This window comes from Gymnoscopelus microlampas (genome assembly GCF_963454915.1).
Source record: "Gymnoscopelus microlampas genome assembly, chromosome: 20".
NCBI classification, from domain to species: Eukaryota; Metazoa; Chordata; class Actinopteri; order Myctophiformes; family Myctophidae; genus Gymnoscopelus; species Gymnoscopelus microlampas.
The window spans coordinates 42,225,971-42,243,004 of record NC_139957.1 but is presented as its reverse complement, the minus strand read 5'-3'; the positions used below and the strand labels follow the sequence as shown (position 1 = coordinate 42,243,004).

General features: G+C 39.7%; 1 protein-coding gene across 2 annotated transcripts; it reads right to left on the bottom strand.

Annotated features, from left to right (window-relative positions):
- Window positions 1-1,149: 1,149 nt before the first annotated feature.
- Window positions 1,150-13,577, bottom strand: LOC311036641 (4-galactosyl-N-acetylglucosaminide 3-alpha-L-fucosyltransferase 9-like). 2 transcript variants are annotated; one of them, XM_084045478.1, is made up of 4 exons: window positions 13,461-13,577; window positions 4,351-4,665; window positions 3,937-4,219; window positions 1,150-3,656 (listed from the first exon to the last, which is right to left on the bottom strand). In XM_084045478.1, the coding sequence occupies exons 2-4, from the start codon at window positions 4,653-4,655 to the stop codon at window positions 3,093-3,095; spliced, it is 1,152 nt and encodes a 383-aa protein (XP_083901604.1). In that variant the 5' UTR covers window positions 4,656-4,665; window positions 13,461-13,577; the 3' UTR covers window positions 1,150-3,092. The 2 variants fall into 2 exon arrangements, with proteins under 2 accessions (XP_083901604.1, XP_083901603.1); XM_084045477.1 differs by lacking the exon at window positions 13,461-13,577 and adding an exon at window positions 10,693-10,744.
- Between the last annotated feature and the right edge of the window lie 3,457 nt (window positions 13,578-17,034).

Sequence of the window (17,034 nt, the reverse complement as noted above, 5' to 3'; positions counted from 1 at the left end):
AGCCACTCACCTTTGCAGCTAAGTGGCCCTTTTGAGGTTGACGCACTGTCTGTACTAATGAGACTAAATTATTATTATCCAAAAATAATTAGGATTTAATTTGTTCTACTATTTGCTCTACATTAACTACTGGCTCAGTAGTTAATGCAGAAATACACATTGGAATAGACCCTATGACACATTATAGGAGTCCATTAGTATACATTTATAAGATTTAAATCTTTGTTTGTGCAAATCTTTGAATACATACATATTGTTTTTAAAGCGAACATTTTTAACTCAAATCTTTGCTTCAGGGGGTCCCTGGAACAACACATTTGAGATGGGGGTCCACCGGCAAATTACATATCTAAAAATGTTTTCTAAATCCTAACAGTATGTTGCTATATCAGTGGTGCTACAACTTTTTCATGTGAAGGACCCCCACAATGATATGTATTTGGCCGCGGACCCCCATCTCAAAATATGTTGTTCCAGGGACCCCCAGAAGCACAGATCGGAGTTAAAAATGTTCGATTTAAAACGTATATATTATATTCAAAGATTTGCACAAATTGTTATGATTTAAAAAAAAATAGCAGATCTACAAGCTCATAGAGCAACACTTGGTGCCGCGCTATGAGCTTGTAGATCTGATATTTTTTAAATAGCTTAATGGATTAAAAGAGCTGAGGCAGATTCTACGAATGCCTAAATTACTTGTCCCCACACTTTCAAGATTTTTCAAAAACTTTCCAAAAATAGCAGGATGTATAAGCTTGTATATGTTATTTTTGAATAGCCAACGCTAAAATCTTAAATGACATGACACAATGCTTTCCCGGTTTTAATGGGCTAAAATATCTGAGAAATATTTGCATAGTAGGCCTACAGTACATTGATTGATTGATTGATTGAATACTTAATTAGTCATAAATATAAACAGCACTGAGGTAGTCAGACATTAAGGCTAAAAGGATAACACAAAAAAAAGTCCCGGGGACTTGTTTCCATTGTGGTCTGTCTTCAATTCATCATAATAGCATAAAAAATAACACCAAAATACAATATCATCAACAAATATAAAACACTATGTTCAAGGTTCAAGGTTGTACTTTATTGTTACATCTTGTGTACACGTACATGAGAGTAAAACATGTTTTTATTGTTACATCTTGTGTACACGTACATGAGAGTAAAACATGTTTTTATTCGGCTTCCTTCAGACAATGCAGCAGCATCCAACAAAACGGATAAAATCGTAAAAAAGTTTGAAAGAAAAGATTGTGAAAAAGAGCAACAAAAAAAAAAGAATAAAAAGAGAGCGTCATCATAATGTACAATGTGCTTATTACACGGCTTGGTTGAATGCTTGATTCTGATTGGTCAATCGCTGAATTCATCGATGTGTTATGTCTGAATAATGATCGATGAGCTCTATAACAGACCGCTGTCTAATCAAAGACTCAGAGCACCTGCTCATATCAACCTGTGCTGCTTGATTTTATGCTGTATCCAACATGACAGCCATGTAAACAGATACACCATGTCATATACGTTGCTCTTTGAAGCTTTAAATAGACAATGCAGTAACCCAAAATGTGTTCTATTTGATCAACACTTCTTTGTTTTTCGAGCGACCGTGTCCGCCCTGCGCAACACTTATGGAATACTTTCATTACTTTAAGCAAGGAATTACTTTGTTTTGTTGTTACTTTTGGGTCAATTTATTAATTTATGTATTAAGTAGCCGTGTAATAAGCGGGATAAATGTCAGTGTGCTGGTCGTTGTTGAAAAATAACCCCCTTCAGGATGATTAAACACCTCAGCTCAACAATTATCCCTTGCATATATCTTGGTACATTGTAAACACCAACAGCATTTTTCCCCCCCCGTAGCTGCCACCTAACCTTGTGTAAACAACTTCAAAGTATATTCTATATAAAGCAAATTAGGGAGGTGCAGCTCAAGTATAATAGTGCAAGAAAACGACGGTTTGGGGGGGGGATTAGCGTTTCCCTTTGCCCTGGTTTGTCCGTTGTGGTCAGTCTTCCTACGTATTCAATTCGTCAACATAGCATAAAAATCACACCCAGTGTGAAGTGGGCGGTGTGTGGTCATCACAGTGGTCATCACCACCAAGGTTTGGCATAAGGGGACACTTTTAGGAAGACTCCTGCTTGTCTCAAACGTCTTCCATTTACGGATTATGTTGGCCACTGTGTTCTTAGAAATCTTAAATTCAGCTGAAATTATTTTGTAACCTTGGCCAGATCTGTGCTTTGTCACAATTCTGTCTTTAAGCTTTTCTGACATATCCTATGATCTCAAAGGGCCAGTTCTAGGAAGACTTTCTATTTTCTTCTCAATATTGTTTTTTCCTTTTCTCATTTCAGCCATAGTGATTTTTGGGTTCTTTTTTACCGCTCTCACGAAATGGACAGCATATAAGTTAAATATACTAGTGTCACATCAAAGTGGTTTAGATTAATTTCATCATGTGTCTCACTAGCCAATCACAGCATGTGGAATTGGAGCACTATGTCACTGTTGTTATTTAACAGTGGTCATCACGGTGATGGAAGTTCACTTCCAACACAATAATGTGTTTTTTTTTAATACCCCTTCCACCCACAATGGGTCACTCACTTAAAAAACATAAATGTGTTTGTTTTAAGTGCATAGTCCTATTTATAGGGCTATTCACATGTGTCATGTGTTTCGCTAGCCAATCACAGTCCTGAATAGAGTCAGCTAATAGAGTCAGCTAATCACATTGCAGCTAGTGGTCATCACAGTGATGGAAGCTCACTTAAAGAAAAGTATAGATGTGCATTGAATGTGTAGGGGTTAGGTGTGTACAATGGATATAGGGGTGGTTACACCGCCCCTATATCCCTCATCAACACGTATAAAACACTATGGGGCCTATTTTTGCCAGTGCCTTTATATCCTTACACTTCCTTATCATGTTTTACTGTTTTTAAAAACATTTTCAAATAGTTCAAATAGCCGATCTACAAGCTCACACCGTGTCGATGTAGATCGGAGAAAAAAAAAACTCTTATCCTTCAAGTACAGAACTAAACTAGTTACTTTCCACCACTGCCTCTTAACCCCAGTACCATTTACTGAGACCATGAAACCGCTGATAGCCTTTGTGCTTCTTCATCTTCAGATGCTGACATGATCTACACACCTGATCGCTGACAAAGGAGAGCTGATGGACCTTGTACCTCTCTCTCCACTTGAAGTACTGCATGTACTCGGTGTGGTTGCCGTCCAGGTAAAGCAGCCTCTCCGCCAGCTCCTTCGGGCCGCCGGCAAAGTCGTCCACGTGGATGAAAGAGTCTCCCGGAACGTGATCCTCGTAGTTTGCTCTGGAAGGGCCCAGGACCACGGGCACGGCCCCCATCGTCAGAGGATCGTACAGTTTTTCCGTCATGTAGTCCCTGTGGATGGAGTTCTCCCACGACAGGTAGAACTTGCAGCCGTGCATCACCTTGTCGTACTCTTTGTGAGTCACGGGGCGATTAAAGGCTTTCCCGTAAACTTCTATCTTAACGTGGTTTTTCATCTCCTCGTAGACCTTGACTCTTTTGAACTGCGGGTTCCTGTTGCTCACGATCCAGCACACCAGCTTGTCCTTCTCTGGCAGCGTGAAGTTCTTGTCCTCCTGTGTCAACATTACACATTTAAGTTGACGATTAATTGTCACTCAAATATTTGCGATTAACGTGTCACAAAGTGACACGTTGTAAGCTTGTAGATCAGCTATTGTAGAAGCTTGTAGATCTGCTATTTGTGCTTTTTTAAATATTTGAAATAAAAAAAAAGATGAAATAGCAGATTGCGTTGTATGGTAGATCAGCTATTTCCGCTTTTTTTATAATGTGTGAACATTTTTCGACATGGAAATGATTATGACGATTATGTGTTATCTGTGACAGGCCTACCTGTGTCACCGGGGTGAGGTACCCATAAGGCACCGGGATGTGAGAATCCAGCCGATAACTGCTGGTCAAATTGAACAAGTCGTTGAGTGCAGGGATGTTGTTGGAATTCGTCGGCGACTCCCAGTTAAACCAGATCCACTTCTGGAACCAGGGACGTGGCTCTGGCGGCATGTTGTCCAGCCCGCCGTGGATGTCTCTGTGGTGGAACAGGACGGCGTGCGCTTTGTGGTAAACGCTCCGGTCGTCCGTCAGCCGACATCCTTCCATGTCCAACTCGCTGCACCTGAGACATGTGGTGGAAAAAGTACTTACATTCTTTACTTAAAAGGGATAGTTCACCCCAAAATGATACCTCAAAATTCTACTTAAGTACAGTACTTGAGTAAATGTACGTAGTTACTTAACACCACTGACCTGATGTTAACCTTGCCGCCAAACGGCCAGAACCACATCAATATCAGAATGGCCTCTGTGGACTGTGGACTGATCTGCCGGTCTGATGTGCAGTTTGGGTGAAGGACCTGAAGGGACGTGTTCACGATGTCCTCTGGCCCTGGTGGGGAGACCCTGTCCTCTGGTCCTGGTGAAGAGACCCTGCAGAGGCTGAAGGAGGTCAGGTTGATGTCTAGGTAACTGATGAGATACAACAGGAAACACAGAAGCACCAGGAAGCCGATGCACAGGTGTCGTCGAGTGACCTGGAACCATGATGAGGTCATGGTTATAGCTCTGTGAGAGAGAAGACGGAGAGACAGTCACTTCATTACACCAGCTATACCAGGGGTGGGAAACTTTGATGATGGAGAGGGCCACTATGTGTCCACACTCACTCCTGAGGGCCACATTGCATTATACTGTCGGGCAGACACCTCTTATCTCCGTATTTTAACTTTTTCTATGTCACACAAAAATAGCAAAAATAGCCGATCTACAAGCTCAACTGCGACGCGTTTTGAGCTTGTAGATTTGCTATTTTTAGTTGACCTCAGTGATGCTATGCTCATTTGAGAAGTGGTTGCTCTCTATTTTAATGACGTGACGCGCACGTCGCTTAACACCTACAGTACAGGTCACACAATGGACAATTGATATGCATATAGGCTAATTCCTATGTTAATGTACCTTGCGTGAGTCGGGAGCATTTGTAAACTTTGATGAAGTGTGAATTTAAAGTAGTTTTAAATCTATGCGTGTGCCTGCGCGTCCCCCTGGCCAAATAAGTGGTTGCTCGGCGTGCAACGCCGTCCACTGAGCATTGCACCCCTGGTTGACCTTGTATTTAAACTGTACTTTCATGTGCTTTGTTTTCTGTAAACTTCTACATAAAGTATTCAATCAATCAATCAATGATGACTTTGACAATGCTGATCAGCAACCACAAAATACTACCAGTGTTGGTTATCCCCTGTAAACTAAGAAGGTCACTCTCATAGATGGAATGGCACAGTCAATGGTACAGGGAATTGGAGAGCCATCATGGATCATGTGCCCAGTATAGGCTGACCACTTTAGAACACTGCACAGCAAGTCCAAAGAGTATAGGGAGAACAATGTAGTGTATGACCTCTTCAATCTCCCATCTTTACTGAAGGAGGAGTAAACAGTAAACCAGCACAGGTACACGGAAGAGATTCCAGTGTGGCGGAGAGGCGAGCCTCCAACTACATACAGTACCATGTGGAAGACGACACACCATTGGGGAATGTATCAGCGAAACAGTTTCTGTCAAACAGGATCAAAGATGAGCTAACTGTCTGTCTATCTCGCCACAAGAGCCACAAGAGATTCCAGGGTGGCTGTATCTCTTACCATAAGGCCCCAAAAACGGTGGTACAGTACCATAAGGAAGACGACACACCATCGGGGAGAGTACTGTATCATCAAAACAGTTCCTGTCAAACGGCATCAAAGATGTCTATCTCAGAGGTCACCCCTGTAAATAACTTTATCATCCACGGCACCCCTGAATGACATTGTTAATTTCTAGAACCTTACGTCATATTACGCTACGTATATGTGAAACATTCCCTCTAAGATCCAGTAAGTCTTGCGGAAAACTTGAGAGAATATCCGTTTCCATCAGGACAGAACGTTTTTACTTGGCGCTTAACGGGGTCATGCCTATGTTCCCTCAGCCCTATGTTCCCTCAACCCTATGTTCCCTCAATCCCTAACAAAAAAAAATCATCCGAATTAGGCCCCATGTTCCCTCAGCCCTATATTCCCTCAGCCCTATGTTCCCCCATATCAATGTAGACCCTATGTTCCCTCAGGCTTATTTTCCCTCAACCCTGTGTTCCCTCAGCCCTATGTTCCCTCAACCCTATGTTCTCTCAGCACTACTGTATCTTCCCTCAGCATCACAGATGGCCCTGCCATAATGTGCTGTTGGTGTCACCTGTTGGATCCCCTGAAGGAGGGGGGGTGTCACCCCAAAAGTCAGTCTGTCTGTGTGTCCCGGGCATACCTCGGGCACCGTCCAACCGAACGACCTCAAACTTTGTGCCAATGTGTTTGTTATGTGGGCACCGCCATCCCTGTTTGGCTAACCCGACCCGTCTTGTAACTATAATAATTAAAAGCTGAGTGTTAAAAAAAATCATGTATTGCTTTCTATCGTTATAGTGATTTTAGTGATTTTTAACTGGGGGGCGGGGGCATTCTGTCCATTGGTAAATAGTCTCTGCCTGTTACAGCGCCACCATGAGGCTGATTTGAAAAATGTAGGGTGGTATTTCTTCCACTGCCTAGTAGGGATGTGCTACAAGTTTCACGGAAATCGGAGGCTGCGTTCATGACTATTTACCAATGGACAGAATGCCCCCGCCCCCCAGTTAAATATCACTAAAATCACTATAACGATAAAAAGCAAAACATGATTTTTTTTTAACACTCATCTTTTAATTATTATCATTACAAACTAATAAAATAACCCTTGTTGTAAAAAAAACAGTTGTCCTTTAATACCTTACAGCAAGCCCAAATATTAAAATGTTTAAAAAGTGTCCCATTGATTCCCATCAACTATTAATGTTATTAGTGTTTCTACACATTTTCCATTTCAAAATTCCATACTTTTCCAGACTCAAATTTCCAGAATTCTCTACTGTACTGTACTGTATGTTACATGTATGACCATGTATAGCCTACTATTATGTTACCAAATAATTGCAAGACTGTAGCTAGGTACAAAATAGGCTCATACAATTCAATGAAGCACTGCTTTTTAAATTAAAACTTGTTGTATTTTTGAAAATGTTATACCTATAATGACATGACCAAAATAGGGAAGCCACATTGAAAGTGGTTAACACTAAACCCAGGCAATGCTAAAACAGAGCAATGTTATTGAGATTTTAACTAACTGTATACCTTCAACCCCTACAGTAACAGAAAAGATGTTCATGTACAATTCACCTGTGAACTAGAAAGGAGAACTGCTTTTTTGGCTGTTAGATTAGGTAAATCATATCAGCACTGTTTAATAAATGACTAGACATTACAGTCACTCCTACACAGAAAGTGTCTGTGTATCTAAGGCTAAAGGATACCTTTATGGCTTCCTTATCGTTTTGCACGTCAGTTTCCTTTTATGGCTGTGTTTGCTGTCATTTCAATAGACACTGTGAATAGACTGTGCTGCACAGACACAGAGCTTTTTTACCAATTCATTATTGGTTATTATTTATAAAAGAGACAAAAAATATGGAGGGGACAATTATATATAAATATATATATATATATATATATATATATATATATATATATATATATATATATATATATATATATATATATATATATATATATATATATATATATATATATGAGTGTTATATATATACATACATATATATATATATATATATATATATATATATATATATATATATACATATATATATATATTTGTATTCAATAGATCATGGGACAATGCGTAGCCTATACTGTAGGTAGCACTGCGCCGGTTAGTTTGTGTCCTCGTTGGCCATAAATGTTTGACAGTGGAAACTCGTCTTTCTGTGTACGAGTGACTTTATATATAGTCATTTATTAAACAGTGTTGATATGATTTACCTAATCTAACAGGCAATAAAGCAAAGTCAATAGACTTTAGTTCTCCTTTCTAGTTCACTAGTGAATTGTACATGAACATGTTACTGTAGGGGTAATATAATAATAATATAAAGTGCTTACCGGGTAAGCACTTTATATTATTTATGGAGATGTACGGGCCTTCACGGAACTCCAAACACTATTTGGGGAAGTGTCCAAGGAAGGCGGTCATAGATCCTCAATTGTCATAATCAATCAAATAAATGTATGACAGTATTGATCCAAGGCCAGGTTTCCTTATACATAAAAGGATAGCCTTTTCTCATAATTACATGACTGCATGAATGTTCAAACAAGTTTTAGATTATTTGTGATGCTATGTATATGCAATTCTGCAACGGCATGTATATTTTAATAAAGGATTGGTTAACCTTAATAAGACGTTGTTCCCACTTTAGACCAAGTAGATGGAAAACAAATGTTTCCTGGAAGTGTCATATCCATTTCCTGTCCCTGTAAATGTCCCCATAGCTTCATATGATTGGCTCGACTGCTATTAATCAAATATGAAATCAGCCAATCAAATGAAGCTATGGGAAAATGAACCGGAACAGGAAATAGGTATGCCATCTTCCAGAAACCCGGGACTGCAGTTATGCACAGAGCCTATTAAGGATTTATAAACCTTAAGAAGGCATTGTTCCCGCTTAAGACCTGGTAGATGCAAAACCCGTAGTTAAACTGTTAATAAGTGCAAAATGCTTAATAAACTATATTATAAAGTAACAACACAGCATAATAAAGGTTGAACACTGACATGATAGGTAAGTGAAAGAGACTGAATGTGTTTGTAAGGCTATTATAAACAACTTTAAGAGACTTATATTTAAGTTGCTTGATTCAATATAGATATTTGATATTAATTTTATCATAATATAAACCAATTGTAACTCCGTTTTAACCGTGTTAGACTCAATTAAAACATGATATTGTCCTGCTAATGCGTGAGGAGCCCTGTTTTTTCAATGACTTTTTTAATTTAGTTGTATCTATAATTTACAATTTACAATTTTACATAAAAAAAAAAAGATATATGGAGAAAACATGTCCCTCTCACGCATTAGGACAATATCAGTCACCAAAACCAAGGATGTGTTTTCAATGAATTTAACAGGGTTAAAATGGAGTTTGAAGTTACAATGGATTTGTCTGATAAAATGAATATCAAATATCTAAATGCTGAATAAAGCTACATAAAAACTGGCACCTGGGGTGCACACGAATAGCCTGATAAACCCTCCCTCAAGAAATCTCATTTCCATTTGATTTCTGGAGTGAGTCTGGCCTGATCGCCCATTCTGCAATATTGGCTGTGGGCTGGAGTTGGGCGGGAGTAATACCGTTGACTGACAACCCCTTCAGCCAATGATCGTTTTTCCCCTTCAGCCAATCAGCAGTTCATTTTTACCACCTCCAGACTATGTGACGCAACGGGACTTTTGAGACGGCCATGCCCAAAATAGGTTGCCTTATTGGGATACATGCGTGTCACTCCCCGCCCCTGCCGGTTCTCTAAATTTATATTTTAAATAGGCTCTGTCATGATTAATTGACCACATATATGAAGTTAAACAACTAAATTCTATCCAAACGATATCTTAATAGTAAATTCCGTGCCTCAAAAAAGATGTTTGAGACCGTTGATTTAAAAACGAAAGTAAGGAGTGAAGGCACTCGGACAACAACAATGGCTGCCGTTCGTGTTTTGTCGGCTGCACTCAGGCTGCACTCGGCTTCATTCGGGCTCACTCGAACTCGCCACCTGATTGGCCAACTGTCGCTGTCAATCACAGACAAAAGACATTATTAGACAAAAGTGTCTAATAATCTAACAATATAAAATGGTGCATTTATATAGCGCTTCTATCCGAAGCGCTTTACATTGATTGTGCCATTAACCCATACATTCATACACCGATGGCGGAGAAAACCATGCAAGGCACCAACCTGCTCATCGGGAGCAATTAGGGGTTCAGCGTCTTGCTCAAGGACACTTCGACACTAACTCTAGGGGAGCGCCCCAGCCCGGGATCGAACTGGGAACCTTGCGGTTTTCCAGTTCACCCTACCCGGCCACTCTACCCCTGAGCCACTGCCGCCCAGTACAATATGTATATGCTTACAATGCTATTATTAAGACATGTATAGCCTTATTAACACATAAGGTTAAAAAATCACACCCAGTGTGAAGTGGGCGGTGTGGTCACAGTGGTCATCACAGTGATGGAAGTGATTCACTTAAAAAAACATACATTTTTAAGTGCATAGTCCTATTTATAGGGCTATGCACATGTGTCATGTGTTTCTAGCCAATCACAGTCCTGAATAGAGTCATGGTGGCCAATCACGGTGCAAGGTTAGGGGGGTACAATGGTGGCCAATCACAGCGCAGGGTTGGGGGGGTGCAATTGGGTCGATGTCCAAACCTCACATATAGGGGCGGTTGCCCAAAAATATCGCCCAAAAATATCTTATAAGGACTTTTGGTTAATCAGAGTGGAAAGTTGTTTTGTGGAGTTGTGTGAAAATTTGTTTGGAAGTTATTCAGCTTTTTGGTGACAATTTAATTATTTCTTCCTCAGCATATGACAAACTTTTCTAAAGTGGTGATATTTAGGTTAAGTTCTGTATCCCACTTACAGTACAAACTGCTCCGCCTCACCTATAAAGCTCTCCATGCACCACGGTACCTGTCAGACCTCCTCCAGGATTACGCCCCAGCGTGGAACCTGAGGTCTTCTGACTTCTGGGATGGTCTCCTCACCATCCCTCACACCAATAAGCGTATAGAGCTTTCAGTGTCTCCCCGTCTCTAGCAAGCGTTAGCAAACAGAATATACATTTTCATGTCGAGATAACCAATGTCATCCAATCATGAAAGAGAACTCTTACAGGATACGTACAGGTCAGGATAAACTTTGAGCAGAAAACTAATTGGAATCAGAACATTGAAGCTGATAAATGGGTTCTCTCTCCTGGTAGGGTGAAATTGGTAGCCCACCTGAAAATGTATTTTCTGTTTATTAAAGAGCTGGAGAGACGGGGAGACCCCTGTTACTGAACAAACACTCTTTAGCAATTACTGTCAGAAAATAGTGTTTTAACCTTTAACAAACAACATTTTGTTTTAGCAAAACAATATAACTTAGAGCACCTTTATGTACAAACCTGCCCACGCATTTTTGAGATATAAAAAATGTAACCTTTTGTGACATATGCCATGTCTATTGCCACACTCCTTTTGTAGGATTCTAAACAGTTCCATGACCCATGTTAAAAATATGTCTATCACTTTTTTAGGTATCTTGCTAAAAGATATCTCATGACAGACAGGAGCAAAAAAATTACCCCATTTTACCAATCTGAGGGAACATAGGGCTGAGTGAACATAGGGCTGAGGGAACATAGGAGGGAACATATGGCTGAGGGAACATAGGGCTGAGGGAACATAGGGCTGAGGGAACTTGAGTATGCTCCCGTGAGCTTGAGCATCCCTATTCTGGGGAGAGCATTATCCCAAAATAGGCTATCTACAAGCTCACAACGCGTCACAATGTGACGTGTTGTGAGCTTGTAGATCTGCTATTTTTGGCGAAGAGACTTGGTGTACTGTAGAATGAAAAAAAGCACCAAGAACAGTGCAACTCACGTCCGTTTTACTAAGTCTACTCTAGACGGTCTAAGTGGTTAAACTGAAGTGATATTGATGAATTCCAAATATTATCAAAGTATTCTGCGGCACCCCTGGACTTGCGTCACGGCACCCACTTTAAGAAACCCTGGTCTATCTCGCCAATCTGAGGGAACATAGGGCTGAGTGAACATAGGGCTGAGGGAACATAGGAGGGAACATATGGCTGAGGGAACATAGGGCTGAGGGAACATAGGGCTGAGGGTGCTTGTAGATCTGCTGTTTTTGCTATTTTTGAATTGGAATCCTGACTTTTCTTTTTTGCTACTTTTGAATTGGAATTCTGAAAAGTATTTTTTTTTTTTTCAAATGCATTCAGTTATACTTATGTTAACTTTATGAACTTAAATACAAATACATTAGACATAAAAAAGACAATAGAATTGTAATACTAGTCATTCAGCTACTAATATAGACTGAAGTAATTAAAGCGGGTCATGTTTGAATGTTTGGAATTGTAATTAAAGCGGGTCATGTTTGAATGTTTGGAATTGTAAACAGCTGAAATCAATAATATATCACTAATCCAATATTAACCTGCGGGCCGCATTAAGTGAAGGTGGGGGCGGCATGTGGCCCCCGGGCCGCCAGTTGCCCATGTATGCTATAACCACAAGGACACTGAGCTGGTAGCTCGCACAAAGAGGCTGGATAATCCTGACCTGCACGGCCTGGATGCTGTCTGAAGAGGGGCAACAAATCTCTGGATTGAGTTCACTGACACTTCCCTGAGCCTCAACGAATAATGTCTGGTTCCTCAAAGAACTATGCAAAGAAAGTTTCCCTAGAGGTATGAGGAAAATTAATTCACTAAATAATATGGTTCTTAATAACCTTTTAGTCAGGGAATATTAAAAAAAATCTTGGAATAAATTCCTTACCAAAAAAAAATCTTCAATGTGTTTGTAAAGGTGTCTATAGTAACACATCTCACAAAGACTGAAATGCAGTCCCCCTAGGAGAATTTTTGACAGCTCCTTAAAGTTGGGGTACCCACCATAACCTTGGTTAAAAAAAAATCCCCCCCCAAAAAAATCAAAGTGTAATTCTGTTTTAAGTAGCATGTGAGGTGTCAAACTAGGGTGTTTTTATGATTCTGAATCCATTGCAAGCATTTGTTTTGCACCAAAACCACTCCTTGGGCTAAAAACGGCCCAATCTCAATGGGCTTTTTACACTAAAAGTATACCTGGAAAAGGATGGCTATGGCCGTTTTTAGCCCAAGGAGTGGTTTTGGTGCAAAACAAATGCTTGCAATGGATGGATTCAAAATCATAAAAACACCCTAGTTTGACCCCTCACATGCTACTTAAAACAGAATTAAATTTTGATTTTTTTTTGGGGGGGGATTTTTTTTTAACCAAGGTTATGGTGGGTACCCCAACTTTAAGGAGCTGTCAAAAATTCTCCTAGGGGGACTGCATTTCAGTCTTTGTGAGATGTGTTGGTGAAGATTTTTTTTTTGGTAAGGAATTTATTCCAAGATTGGAAAATATTCTGCTAATATCCCCTGACTATTTTTAAAGGACCCATTATATGTCTGTGTGTAACATGAGCAATAAATAAAGCATGAATACTAATAATAATGTTCTGTACTACTGAATGCTACATGATAAAAAAAAAGTAAATTTCCAATCAGCAGTGGTTTGATTACTATCTGTTGTAATGAACATGAAAACATAGAAATTATTATTATTATTATTATTATTATTCTCACCTGGATATGAAAGCTGCTGAAAACAAAACACCAGCAGAAACCTGTCTAAAGAACTAATCCCACATAACACTGTTCACCCACAGCCAGTACTTTGTGATGTGTTTTGCATCGTGAGATTGCCTCCTCCAACCTCCTCCTAACCTAAAAGTTAGCTCATGTCTGATCAAAGGTGCCTTCTCATTAAACTTTTGTGACACTGCATTCATTAATCATTCATCATGTATATATCTTTTTTGTCTCTCAAGTTTCCTTGTTCCAGTGTTCCATTGGTATTTTATCCTTGACGTTTCCGTCAAGAGCTTGTAGGGTGTGTCTTTTTCCATTGTTGTTGTTGTGCATGCCTTGGACTTTCTCTTTAACTGAGAATACCTGATCACCTTAATGGAATCCACAAGCTAACCTTGCCAAACCAAATGGTTTAGCTGGTAGAACTTGATCTCCTTCTGTCTGCCTTTTGAAAAGCCAGCAATCTCTATATTAGCTGTATAATATGCACCCACTCACCTTTGCAGCTAAATGGCCCTTTTGTGGCACACTGTCTGTACTAATGAGACTCAATTATTATTATCTGAAAATAATTAGGATTTAATTTGTTCTACTACTATTTGCTCTACATTAACTACTGGCTCAGTAGTTAATGCAGAAATACTATTGTTTTAAAATGTGCAGCACATTGGAATAGACCCTATGACACATTATAGCACCCATTAGTATACATTTAGGATTTAAATCTTTGTTTGTGCAAATCTTTGAATACATACATATTGTTTTTAAAGCGAACATTTGTAACTCAAATCCTTGCTTCAGGGGGTCCCAGGAACAACACATTTGAGATGGGGGTCCACCGGCAAATTACATATCTAAAAATGTTTTCTAAATCCTAACAGTATGTTGCTATATCAGTGGTGCTCCAACTTTTTCATGTGAAGGACCCCCAAAATGATATGTATTTGGCCACGGACCCCCATCTCAAAATATGTTGTTCCAGGGACCCCCAGAAGTACAGATTGGAGTTAAAAATGTTCGCTTTAAAACGTATATATTATATTCAAAGATTTGCACAAATTTTCATGATTTAAAAAAAATAGTAGATCTACAAGCTCATAGCGCGACACTTGGTGCCGTGCTATGAGCTTGTAGATCTGCTATTTTTTAAATAGCTTAATGGATTAAAAGACCTGAGGCAGATTCTACGATTGCCTTGTAAATCACTTGTCCCCACACTTTCAAGATTTTTCAAAAACTTTCCAAAAATAGCAGGATGTACAAGCTTGTATATGTTATTTTTGAATAGCCAACGCTAAAATCTTAAATGACATGACACAAGGCTTTCCCGGTTTTAATGGGCTAAAATATCTGAGAAATATTTGCATAGTAGGCCTACAGTACATTGATTGATTGATTGATTGAATACTTAATTACTCATAAATATAAACAGCACTGAGGTACAGTCAGACATTAAGGCTAAAAAGATAACACAAAAAAGTTCCGGGGACTTGTTTCCATTGTGGTCTGTCTTCCTATGTATTCAATTCATCATAATAGCATAAAAAATAACACTAAAATACAATATCATCAACCAATATATAAAACACTATGTTCAAGGATCAAGGTTGTACTTTATTGTTACATCTTGTGTACACGTACATGAGAGTAAAACATGTTTTTATTCGGCTTCCTTCAGACAATGCAGCAGCATCCAACAAAACGGATAAAATCGTAAAAAAAGGTTTTAAAGAAAAGATTGTGAAAAAGAGCAACAAAAAAATAAAAATAAAAGGAGAGCGTCGTCATAATGTACAATGTGCTTATTACACGGCTTGGTTGAATGCTTGACTCTGATTGGTCAACGCTGAATTCATCGATGTGTTATGTCTGAATAATGACCGATGAGCTCTATAACAGACCACTGTCTAATCAAAGACTCAGAGCACCTGCTCTGCACTGCTTGATTTTATGCTGTATCCAACATGACAGCCATGTAAACAAGCACACCATGTCATATACGTTGCTCTTTGAAGCTTTAAATAGACAATGCAGTAACCCAAAATGTGTTCTATTTGATCAACACTTGTTTGTTTTTCGAGCAACCGTGTCCGCCCTGCGCAACACTTATGGAATACTTTCATTACTTTAAGCAAGGAATTACTTTGTTTTGTTGTTACTTTTGGGTCAATTTATTAATTTATGTATTAAAAAGCCGTGTAATAAGCGGGATAAATGTCAGTGTGCTGGTCGTTGTTGAAAAATAACCCCCTTCAGGATGATTAAACACCTCAGCTCAACAATTATCCCTTGCATATATCTTGGTATATTGTAAACATTTTTCCCCCCAGTAGCTGCCACCTAACCTTGTGTAAACAACTTCACAGTATATTCTATTATAAAGCAAATTAGGGAGGTGCAGCTCAAGCATAATAGTGCAAGAAAACGACGGTTTGGGGGGGGGGGTGGGGGGGGTTAGCGTTTCCCTTTGCCCTGGTTTGTCCATTGTGGTCTGTCTTCCTACGTATTCAATTCGTCAACATAGCATAAAAATCACACCCAGTGTGAAGTGGACGGTGTGTGGTCATCACAGTGGTCATCACCACCAAGGTTTGGCATAAGGGGCCACTTTTAGGAAGACTCCTGCTTGTCTCAAACATCTTCCATTTACGGATTATGTTGGCCACTGTGTTCTTAGAAATCTTAAGTTCAGCTGAAATTCTTTTGTAACCGGCCAGATCTGTGCTTTGTCACAATTCTGTCTTTAAGCTTTTTTGACATATCCTTTGATCTCAAAGGGCCAGTTCTATGAAGACTTTCTATTTTCTTCTCAATATTGTTTTTTCCTTTTCTCATTTCAGCCATAGTGATCTTTGGGTTCTTTTTTTACCGCTCTCACAAAATGGACAGCATCTAAGTTAAATATACTAGTGTCACATCAAAGTGGTTTTAGATTAATTTCATCATTCCCCTCACGGGGTCATGCCTATGTTCCCTCAACCCTATGTTCCCTCAATCCCTAACAAAAAAACATCATCCAAATTAGGCCCCATGTTCCCTCAGCTCTATATTCCCTCAGCCCTATGTTCCCCCATATCAATTTAGACCCTATGTTCCCTCAGGCTTATTTTCCCTCAACCCTGTGTTCCCTCAGCCCTATGTTCCCTCAACCCTATGTTCCCTCAGCACTACTGTATCTTCCCTCAGCATCACAGATGGCCCTGCCATAATGTGCTGTTGGTGTCACCTGTTGGATCCCCTGAAGGAGGGGGGGCTGCCCTAGTTCTACTCGGGGTGTCACCCCAAAAGTCAGTCTGTCTATGTGTCCCGGGCATACCTCGGGCACCGTCCAACCGAACAACCTCAAACTTTGCGCCAACGTTTTGTTATGTGGTCACCGCCATCCCTGTTTGGCTAACCCGACACGTCTTTACATCACGATTGTGCCGCTTCGCTAATATAAGTAGCGGCATGTGATAACAATGTATTATAATATCCTATATTAAAATTGGCTAATGGGAGGGAGGGCCAGCGGATGGAGCTCTGACGTCATTCTGACTCAGCCATAAACAAACCACGTCACTATGAC

Excerpts from the sequence above, each read along its gene's own strand:
- LOC311036641 (XM_084045477.1), bottom strand. The coding sequence starts at position 10,730 with ATGGAGAGCTTTATAGGTGAGGCGGAGCAGTTTGTACT. Across the intron at positions 4,666-10,692 it reads GAGGCGGAGCAGTTTGTACT|AGCTATAACCATGACCTCAT; the intron begins GTAAGTGGGATA and ends TCTCTCTCACAG. Across the intron at positions 3,657-3,936 it reads ACCTCACCCCGGTGACACAG|GAGGACAAGAACTTCACGCT; the intron begins GTAGGCCTGTCA and ends ATGTTGACACAG.